Source organism: Sciurus carolinensis, chromosome 4 (assembly GCF_902686445.1).
Source record: "Sciurus carolinensis chromosome 4, mSciCar1.2, whole genome shotgun sequence".
In the NCBI taxonomy this organism is placed as follows: Eukaryota; Metazoa; Chordata; class Mammalia; order Rodentia; family Sciuridae; genus Sciurus; species Sciurus carolinensis.
Window position 1 is genome coordinate 125,389,655 of NC_062216.1, and position 11,551 is coordinate 125,401,205.

An 11,551-nucleotide genomic window follows, 5' to 3' on the forward strand; every position below is an offset into this window, starting at 1 on the left:
CATACTTATTTATGCTTTCCATGTGCAGACTTTGTATTTGGCACTAAAGGTGCAACGGGGGTCACTATATAGTGACTACCCTCAAATGTGCAGTCCAAATAAGAAGTCAGAGCAGTAAACGTGGGATTTTGGTCCTAGGAGGTGAAAGCCCTGGTTGATGAGAGCAGAGCCAGAATACGTATATAGCTTACAGTAGTCAAGGGAGCCTCTTGGTGGAAGTGACAGCTTAGCTATGATGTGGAGAACAGGTTGGATGGAGGCAGCAGCAAGGATGGAAGGACAGTCTTGGCAGAGAGAGTCAGCCAGCGTGGGCTCCAAGGTGGTGGCGTCTGGTCTTAATGCATTAAGACCACAGGTAATCCAGCATCATGGATGTGAGGTGCGGGTGAGGGAAGGCTGCAGTACTTAAATATCAGACTTCCGGGTGATAGAGGGATGTGAATTCCATTCTGGGGTTTGGATTTTATCCCAAGTCATTGTAGAACCATGGACAGATTTTAAACAAGGACTTGACATAATCAGAATGTAATGAGCACTGGTGTGGGAGTCAGGAGAGCATGTTCCAGGCTGACACCACTAACAAAAGCCACATGGAGCCCTGGGCCCAGCAGAAAGCTATGAGCTGTGGCTTTGGCATGGAATTGAGGCCAGGAGATCTGTATTCAAGCATCAGGGCTCCCCCTTACTTGCTGGTGATATTTATTTCTTCTACTGAGCCTCAGCTTTATTATCTATAAACTCGGAATGAGCATTTTATTATTTGTTAATAAATAGCATTATTATAATATTATTTGAGCATGATAAATAAAATAATATGTGTGAAAGCACTTTATGAATTGTAAAATGCTCTATATGCATTTTTAAAAAGTGTGTGTGTATGTGTGTGTGGGGGGGGGCGGGGGAGAGAGAGAAACAGAGAGAGAGAGAGAGAGGGAGGGAGAGAGATTTATTTTCGGTCAAGGATCTCAAATCTGCCTGCATATCCAAATCATCTAGGAAACTTTTAAAATGCACAACCATGGACCCTCATCTCCTTTTTTTTCTTAATTTTTAAAATTTTATTTGTTTGGGCATTTGTTTGAATGATAACCTGTAGATTGGAACCAGAAGATCCGTTTTCAAAAAGTTCCCTGGGTAATTCTGGCATTCGAGAACTACAAATGGATCACCATTGCTACCCTCCTTTCCAGTCCTTATGGTTGAAGTAAAAAATGTAGAGACTCACTGGAGACCACAAAGCTAGTTGGTGGCAAATCTAGGACCAAAGTCGAGTCTCATGATGTTTAATTCAATTCAGTTTCTTTTATATCTTGCTTGTATAAAATAGCATTATAAGTCACTTGTTCTTAGGGGTTTCTCTAATCTTTAAGATCCCTTCTACTTCAAATTCTGTAATTGAGCTTATTTCATGAAAACAAGAGAATGTTTTTTAATTGAAAAAAAAGAGGAATGTTTTTTAAGCCTAACTCAATGTTCATTTGGTCTTCATTAATTAGGTCCTGAATGCTCTTGAAAGTTCACAAGCCAGCTTATATTTTGCAGAAGATCCTCCCACATCACTGAAGTCCTTCAGGTGTCCTTCTCCTCTATTCTTGAATAATGTACCAAGTATTCCAGTGGAAGATGATGAAAGCCAGAATAATCATTTGCCACCTTGCGATAAAGGTTTGAGAAAAGATGGACTAACTCAGAAAATTCCCTTTGAATGCAGCCAGTCTGAGGTCACATTTCTGGGTTTGGACAGAAAGAGAGGGAGGGAGAGAAATGAGGATGCTTGCAACATGCCCAGTTCTTCTTGTGAAGAAAATTGGTCTTCAGAGCACAGAGCTTCATCTCAGAGTTTAAAGGCCACTGAGGTGAATTTGGACTCCTTTTTAGAAGCTTCAGGCCATCCTTCCAGCAGCAGGCTAGTGGAGCCTGGATACTCCTCTGAATTTTCTTGTAATAAACATGAACCATACAAAAAGGATTAAAGTTCCCAGAAGGTAAAGGAAAAAAACAAGTGTTGTTGAGGCACTTGAGCAAAGGTACCACCTTGGGAAGACATGGTCTCTTTAACTGAGGCCAAGAGAATGGCTGGTGGTGAATTTGGGGTAATACAGATGAACAATCTGGACAATTTCATTCCTTTCTTTTCGACCCCCCAAAACAGAGTGGCTTAAACAAATGTTTTATCAGAGTAATTGCCTCATGATCAAACCAAGACTAAATTAGAGCTATTCAGAATTGCTCAAGATCCTGGGTTCTGACTTCAGCAAAAAAAACATTCCAAACCTACCGAAGAGGGACTGGATTCTCATGTCTTCACCATCTGGTCAAAGTGAGTCTGTAGAACCTCCCACTGCAAAGGACATTCAGTTGGATTCTGTTGTTTGGTTTAGCTTGCTTAGGAGGTAGCAGGAAATGTCTAATTTGTCAGTGTTAACAGATACCTTTTGAAAGAACTGTCTTTTTATTGTGATCAACCCTTAGTATTTTTCTGTTCATCCCTGTCTGAAAACAAGTCAGGCTCGCCCTTGGCTAGGGTGTACTCGTGTAGCAAGGATTCTTGCCTAAGATCTATATTTCTATATTTAAACTCTTAGGATAACTTATTATATAATCTAATTGTTGATTATTATTATAGATTTTTACTAACTCAGAGACCTATTATATCTTGAGCAAAGTATATGATATTTTAATCAATAATTTTTGTTCCAGAAAATGACTGGTCAGCAGTCTAGGTCAACTTCTGATTGGTTCTATTTGTGCCTTCCAGCCTGTGTCTCCCCTCTTGCTGCTTCCTGCAGCTTCCCTTTTGATGTCCTACCCAGTTTTCAGGCTCTGCAAAACTGCCATCCTCCAGGAAACCTCCTAAATCTCTCCAGCCAGAAGGACTCACTTTATCAGCATTTCTATAGCAATTTCTTTGAATTTCTCTTTTATGCTTTTCACTTTCTGAGTTGTATCAAAATTGTTGTATCATCTTATCTGTTACCTGATTAATAACTCCCTTTGTTTTCTGTTTAACAGGACATCACAAATTTGGTAGCATTAATTATTTTACAGTTCTGCATATCAGAAGTCCTTGGCAAACCTTTTGGAGGCTCTAGAGAGAATTCCTTGTCTTGCCTCTTCCAGCTCTTTGAGGTCACTTGCATTCCTTGGCTCATGGTCTCTTTCTCCATCTTCAAAGTCACCAGTGTAGCATATTCAAACCTCTTTCTTCCCCCCATCCCTTCCCCTCATCCTCTCTCTCTGTTCTGAAGTCTTCTTTTTTTTTTTTTTTTTGTGATGCTGGGGATTGAACCCAGGGCCTTGTGCTTGTGAGGTAAGCGCTCTACAAACTGAGCTATATCCCCAGCCCCTGAAGTCTTCTTCATTACCTTTCTCTTGCTCTGGCCCTCCTGCCTCTCTCTTATAAAACCCTGTGATTGCATTGGGCCTACTCAGATAATCCAGGAAAATTTCTGTGTTTCAGGATTCTTAAGTTACTTGCATCTACAAATTCCATTTTTCATGTAAAATGACATACACACAAGTCACTGGGATTAGGACATGGATGTCTTTGTGGGGGCTTTGCTTTATCACAGTCCCTGAGTGTGTAAGGGCCACGTCTTTAGGACTTAGCATCAGACTCCTCAGAGCAGGTATAGCCTTACAAGTTAAGTTGAATTAAATTATAGATATGAACCCAAATAATAAACTCAAATATAATTAACATTTCTGAGTAAATTAATAAAGTAGGGATAATGAACAATGGATAGACATTCAAAGAAAACCATTTTCAGAGAATTTACAGAATCTCCCTGTCCAGGAAGCTAACTATAAAAACTGTAACTTTTTGTGTCAGAGAGGAATGGACTGTGAATTTTTTTTTTTTTTTTTTTTTTTTTTGGAGAGTCAATGTGGTTGGGTTAATCATATTCAGATTGGAGCCTGAGTTCAAGAACAGCTAATCACAGAAAAAGAATCATCAGGAACAGGTTCAGGCAAATAGACCAAGGTCAAAAACATGTAATTAAACTTCTCTAAAAAGGCCTGAACTGAGGTTAAAAACAGAGTAGGACTTAGCCTGATCAACAGGTCAAATGCAGGTCCCAGGTAAGCAGTTAGGAGCATCCATGTTCACAGGCTGCAGGGTTCCTGGCTGCTGGTGCTGACTTCCCAAGTGATCAGCACATATGTGTTCATACTACTCCTGAGCTGCCTACTTGTTTTCTAGGAATTTTAATTATTGTGCCTTGTCTGAGTTTGATCACTCTTGATCACATGTGTTAATGAAACAAGGCAGCAAAAATCTTCAGCGTTGGACTCGTATGTTGCAAACCATTCTGAGGCAACGTACTCCATCTTAGAGATGTGGTTTGAAAGTATATTGACTGAATAGAGAAAATTAGCCTGGAATCATGTAAAAATACCATTAATAATCCACAAAATAGAAAATTAAGAATTGATTATGTTAAATTTTTTTACTTTGAATCTATCAGACACCCTCTGGACCTTTTATGAAATGTCATAAGGAAGCTCTGATTAACACCAGACTTGTACAGTTACTCAGTACACACGTAATCTGTAGGTATTGTGTTGACCTGAACTTGTTTAGTTGACCGAAACAGGGTTTGTCAAACTTCAGTGTGTATCAAAATGACATGGAAGTCTTGATAAAAACATGCCCCCAACCATCTTCTAATATATTTTTTCTGGGGTTAAGAGTTTGCCTTTTAACAGCTTCCCAGGAGATGTTGATCCTGCTGATATGAAACCTATTCCTTGGAAACCACTGCATTAAACTTTTCTCCAATTACTGTACATTGGCAGATTCTAACTGTGTATGAGAAAAAAATTATTTTTTTTATATTCCCTAGGATGTAGGCTAGCTTGGAGTAGGAGCTAGAAATATTATTGATCAATGATCTTATTGACTAGATTAACTTTCTAAAGTATGATTATTTTGCATATCTTGAAGACCAAGTCAGATTAGCTGGCAGTGATCTGATTAATGATGTGATCAGCAGAGGCAACTGTGATAGAAAAGGACCTAAATCTCCTATTGAATGATTCAGTCCTCCTGACTAGATTTGCCTGCTAGGGAGAGCATTGATGAATGTTAATTGAGAGTAATTAAATCTTGCATCCTGCTATGGGTCATCAGAGGATAACCCCATGGTTTCTTTATGTGCAGACTAAGATACATGAAGAAACTAAGAATGAGCCTCCAAGCTCTGAGCAGCAAAGATTGGATTTCAGTAAAGAATTTCACTTATCTTCACCCTTGTAATATGCTGTGGGCTGTCCTCCAGGCAGATCCTATTTACTGTGCTTCTTGGGATTTTTGTCCCATTGTATAATGCTCCAAAACATGGAGAAAATATTCTTTTGTTTTGAAAATGGGTATGGGATTTCTGACATAATCAATTTTATCGACTTCTTGAGAGTTGTAATGATCTGTGACTCACTGCATAACAGTGTAGTTTTATGAGGTGGTACATCAGACTGTGTCAGACAACTTTTAAGATTTGTGGCCCAATGAGTATAGGAAGTGAGGTTTATCATGAGTAGCATTTGCTAAGCGTTCATTAGAATCAAGGTACTGTGTTAGTTGCTTAGGTTACAAGTAAAGTACAAACAATTTAGTAAGGAACAAAGGACAGCTACCCAAGTTACCTGCACAGTTGCTTTTGTGATTTGAACCACAAACCAGTGGATGAAAGCTAATGCTGAAAGGGGGAATGAAGAATGGAATACTGTGCACTTTCAAGGGGGCAAAGAAGACTTCTTGGAATAGTTTCCTGAAAAGAGAGGAAGGATTAAGAGAAATAGAAAAGGTCACTGAAGAAGCACCCCAGAAACAGGGGCCCCAATCCTCCTAGATCTCTGCATGACCCATCTCTGAAGCTGGAAGGATGGGGTGGGGTGGAGGAATCTAGCATGTTTCTGCATGTTCAACCCTCACAGCCTCCCCAAGGTGTGAATCCCACCCACAGGTGAGGAAACTGGCTCCCAGAAGTTGAAGAACTGACCTAAGTTCCCCCCAGATTTGGAGGAGAAGGCAGGATCTGTCTAACTCCAAATGTGGTTCTCTTTCTTGCACTCTGCATTACACAGAGGAGCCACTGTGGGTTCAAGATCAGATTCAAAGGAATGAGTATGAAAAGTCATTTGTTGATTCCACTAATTTTTTGTAGGCACACAAAACTTGTTATTACTTCTGCTTTCTTCACCATTCTGATCCTCTGCTATACACATGGCCTCTGCAGTTAGTTGACGTGAGTTAAGTGTGTTCATCAATGCATTGAAAAAATACTTATCAGTGGCCTCGTTTGTGTCAGGCACTGTTGTAGTAGCAGTGAAGGTCAAAACCACCAGGAACCCTGTCTTCACAGAGCTTATATTTGAGTGAATGCATGCTCTCCAGTCTTAGGTCTCGCTACAAGCTCTTCCTAAGGGATTGGGAACTTTTCTTCTTGCCCTGTTGTATTCTCATAACCCGAGAGTGGCCTGTAGCTTCTCTATTAGTGTGCACTAAGCAGTCTGTGACATGCTAGGGGGCAATCATGATAGCCCCTATTCTTCTATTAACTCGTGGTTTCTTCAGGGCATTTATTTAGTACCAGTGGTGTCTTCAGCATGCTTCTCTCAAGGGGTCTGTAAAACCCCCCAAACCTCACCTCACATCACAAAATACTGGAATTGCCAATTTGGTTAACTTTCCTCCTGCACAAAACTGAAGTTCCCTGAGGGCAGAGGCTATGTCCTGCTCATTTTTGTATCCTCCTTGGGTAGCACAGTACCTGGCATGTAATGTGGCCCAATAAATATCTGTAAAATGAATGAATCAAATAGTTCTTTAAAACTTCTTCAAACTTATTGATATCTAGTCAAGACTGCCATCTATATTTTACACAAAGTTGTCTTTCTGGTATCCAAAATATTATCAATCATTTGCTTAAATGATTTCATTTCACCATTCTTGGGTAAAACTCATGAATTTCAAATACTAATATCTGATTTATCTTTGAAAATGGATATTATATATGTTAACATCAGTTTGCTCAATGGTGGAAAATATTCCCAAACCATTTCTAAGCAATGATAAAACATTTTTGACAGGGAATAAACTGATATTTGTTGTGTTTTGTTCCTGTCTTTCTATCCCAGTTATTTATTTATATTTGATGGTCCATGACCTTGACTTGGAAATATTTTATGCCAAAGATATATATTGCCTGTCAAACTTACAAACCTTCTCATGGATGTCACTGACATTGTTGCAAACTTTAAAGACATCTCTATAAATAGCCAGAGAAAAATCATAGGTGGTTTTTGTTTGTTTGTTTTCTCCTTAATTTAAAAATATTCCCAGAGACAAACATTAATTAAAATAGGAGGTAAGAAGGTAGAAAAATCTTACTTGCAGGCGATGCAGGCTCAGTTAATATTGTTGTATCTAGTAATATGCTGGTTTATTCATATATCATTTAAGTTTTAGATAACTTATTGAACTGGATTCTGTTACTATGGGGTCAAGAAAAATGAGCCAGAAAGAAGTTGACTCTTGTCCTGAGTCACATAACTGTTGGCACGGGAATACAAACTGAAACCCTTTTAACCAAGTTCAGAAAACATCTGCCCTGAAAAAGATATAAAAAATTAAAAGTATCTCCTATTTGCAAATGAAAACAACTAATAACTACATGTGTGATTTTTATTTTCTTTTCCTTTTCTTAAGTTTATCCTCCCAGATTGGCAAAGATTAAAGCTGTTGACAAGAATACATGCAAATGGGCATTCTCATTCACTGTTGGCAGGAATGAAAATTGGTTCAACCTTCCTAGAAAGCAATTTGGCAACATGCAGCAGAAATTTCAATGATGACACAATTTTACCCAGCAGTTTGTTTAAGAGTTTATCTTAATCAATAAAAATCACAGAAGTGTATAAACATGAGCCCAAAGATGTATCTCATGATGTCTATGAAACTAAAACATTGGAAATAACCTAAGTATCCCAAGTAGAAGATGGGTTAAATAAAACGTATCACATGTATAAAATTAAATTGTATGTGATAGCTATTAAAAATTATTTAGATCTATTTTATTGCTATGGAAATTTGTCCCTGAAATATTGTTATGTGAAAAAGCAGACTACAAAGTAGCATGTTTAATAGGAGCCATTTTTAACATTGGATATCTTTTAAATGATACATGTTTCTCAGAGAGCTCTTTTCCAAATGTTAATGATGTTTTTACTCTGGGCTGTGGTATTTGGGTGATCTTTACTTTCTTTAGACCTTTATGTATTTGAAAATTTTATAATGAGCATGTATCTTTTTTATTATCAGAAAAGAATAAAGCTATTTTTTAGTTTGGAAGAAAAATCATTCTCTACCTTTCTACCTTTGCTTGCTTTTTGCTTTCTTGTACCCTTGGTAAGCAACTAGTAATAATGCTTCTGTCCCATTGTCCTTTATGATTTTTATCTTCCTACTTGGTGACTGCAGCTACCAGATGGATTTTTCTGGTGTCCCCTGAGTTAGTTGTAAGAGCATAAATGAAAAAGCAATCTAAGGCAAAAAATCGGACAAGCTGAAATACAGGAGAACAGATCACAATGCACAACTGAGAGCATTTGTAATTAAATATTGGTTGATTTTGGTCCAAAAAAATCTTTTAAAAGTTGACCTTAAAATTTATCCTTATAAATCAGGACTTCAAGGAGTTGCCTACAGTTAAGTGAAAAGATCTTTGGGGAGATAAATTTTCCACCGTGAAGTATGGACTCTCTAGACTTGAGCTCCACCATCCATTTTTAGCCTACATAAAATTTTTAACTTGCTGAATTTAGTAGACTCTGGACTGTCGTTACTGGTTAGAAATAAAACTTAAAACAGTGCAGAGAGAGTGTGACTGAATACAATGCTTTTCTGTAGCAGGTAGAGATGGAGACTATGTAACACAGCTAATGGGATCCACAGAAATGCATTAATTATACAGGGAAATAGCAAAGTATACACCAGGGTAAAATACCAGTTCTAATGAGTTCAATCTGGAGGGACTGTTTTGTGAACATAACTAAGTTACACAGTGTGTAAATATGACAAAAACAATTCCTAGGCAAATCCAGCTAAAAGATAAGTGAATGCTAGGTTTGTAAGAGTATAACACACCCACAAATTTTGTTCTTTTGATACTAAATTAATATATTAATGCTACTTTGTGTTTCTTGGAAGGGAAATTCCATACCAGTTGTAACATCACTGCAGAGATTTCAGGAAGAGAGAAGTTTAGGACTTCTAATTTATATACAGTGTAAAATGGAACCATTTCAAAACGGCATGTTCAGGTACAAATTATCACTAGTTGTCATAATCTTCTGAATTCCATTATTCACTAACAATAATTCCATGTCATTCTGAAATTGCACAGGCTAATTATTGTGCAATTGCCAGACCATTAAACACTGAATCATATGATATTTATTTTCCTTTTATGATAATAACTCAGGATTTTTTTTTAAAAAGACCTGCACTGACTGTAGCCAAAGGTAAATATTAATCTATGACCTTTTATTGTTTTTATTTTGTGTACCCTGGAGGAAAAAATTTAAGATTCCAGTGTGCTTATAAAGCCAAATATGCATGTTTATATTAACTCACTGGCAACTGTGATGCTATTGCCTGAGACAGGAGGCAGAGCAATCCCTGACACTTTCATTATGCATTTGTCTGGCAGTTTGAAGAGAGCGAAATAATTTATGTGATTACTCATAGCCTACTTGGCCATTAAGATGTATTTCCCTAATAAAAAAGTAATCATTCTGTTTTAGAAGATGTATTCTGACATGTTCCCATCTTTCTGTCTACCTCATATCCTGGCATTATCATTCTTGATTTCAATAGTCATTTGAATGAATCAAGTAGCATCATTGCTTCATGGTTAAAATGTCTCATCAATTACAATGAAACCAGCTTTCCATTTCACTTTAGTTCCTGTTCCTAAGACCACCCTCTAGACCCCATTGCCACCTGCAACTGCTCCATATCAGAGCATGGTATGTTGTCTTTCACTTTATAAAGACATCCTATTCTTCAGTCTTTCTATTTTTTCCTGACCTATCAACTATCATCTCTTCCTCCTCAATCTACTCCATGTTTTCCTTTGCCTTGGCTAGGTCATGGGTTCATCTGTACCAGTAACTGTGCTTTCAGGGATATGGAACCCCTACTAAGTATAGTAAACAGAAGAAATTTAATACTGATTGGTTATCAAGGTATTGAAAGACTAGAATGGCAATAAAAGGAAATAAAATATTACTCAGAGATTATTAACTATAAGAAGCCATTCTCATCCCTAACAAGGAAGGTGAAAATATATAACTAAGAACCTGTGACCAAGGTGCCACTGGAGCCTCTAGACCTGAGCTGCACGGGAGGACAGCAAGGACTGACTCGCCACCTGTACTGCTGCTGCTCTCATGACCAGCATCCCTATAAGAAGCAGAGAAGGAAGAGGTTATTTGATTCCTTCCATGTACCATATTGAGGACAAGAATGGAGCCAAGAGCCACCAGACAATCCTGACCCTTACCTATCCAGCATTCATTTTCACCCTTCTACCATCAACTTAAACTTCCAGTAACAAAAACAGCATTTTGCAAATATACCTTAAATAAGGAAGATCTCTCACTCCCCTAAGAGAACACCAATTCTCGCCAGTCATCATCTCAATGTGATCTTGGTTCTTCTTTCATTTTAGTTATACCCTGCCTGAATTTTCTAAGAATAAAGGTAATCAGCTACAAACTTTCTTATGTAATATAGAGGGAAAGAGAAAGAAAAATAAATAACTGGTTAATTTGTACACATACACACAAAGGGGAAAAAAGGAAATGTGTGTGGCTGCTATAGACTGTTCATATGTTGTCCTAAGGGTGCAATCTGTATTTATAGCATGGTTCTTCCAATATCCTTCCATGTTTCCTTTACTCTTAGTTGGCACATTGGTTATTGTACTGGATTTCTCCAGAGAAACAGAACCAATAGGTTATATATAGATACATAAGAGGAGATTTACTATGGGAATTGGTTTCCACAATTACAAAAGCTGAGAAGCACACACCCTTTGCTTGCTGCAAGTTGGAGAACCAAAAAAGTCAGTTGCATAATTCAGTCTGAGACCAAAGACCTGAGAATGGGGAGGGCACTTATCCTTGAGCCTGAAGCTTCAAAAACCAAGAGCTCTGCCACCCCAGAGCAAGAGAAGATGCTGCCTGACTCAAGGAGAGCAAATTCACCCTTCCTCTGTCTTTTTTTGTTTTATCCTGGACCTCAGTGGTTTGGATGATACCCATCTGCACTGGTGAGAACAATCTTTGCTTAGTGTACCAATTCAAATGCTAATGTCTTCCAGAAACATACTCAGACACACCTAGAAATAATGTTTTACCAGCTATCACAGTCAAACTGACACACAATTAACATCATAGTTGTTCAAGCTTCCTCCCCTCATGATGGGCACCAAACCTTCTATCTTAAGGCATGAGTCTCTAGGGCTCCTTCCATTATTGGAAT

The 11,551-nt window shown here is 38.0% G+C and overlaps 1 protein-coding gene across 4 annotated transcripts in view; it reads left to right on the forward strand.

Moving 5' to 3' along the window:
- Irak3 (interleukin 1 receptor associated kinase 3) overlaps nucleotides 1-11,009 on the forward strand; it is a 62,350-nt gene extending 51,341 nt beyond the window's left edge. For 2 of the 4 annotated variants that reach the window (XM_047550728.1, XM_047550727.1), the window contains exon 12: nucleotides 1,497-8,362. In XM_047550728.1, the coding sequence (XP_047406684.1) occupies nucleotides 1,497-1,973 (477 nt within the window). In that variant the 3' untranslated portion in view covers nucleotides 1,974-8,362. Of the gene's footprint in view, nucleotides 1-1,496; nucleotides 8,363-9,211 lie in introns of those variants that run through there. The other 2 variants (XR_007108440.1, XR_007108439.1) reach the window with 2 other exon arrangements.
- Nucleotides 11,010-11,551: the final 542 nt, after the last annotated feature.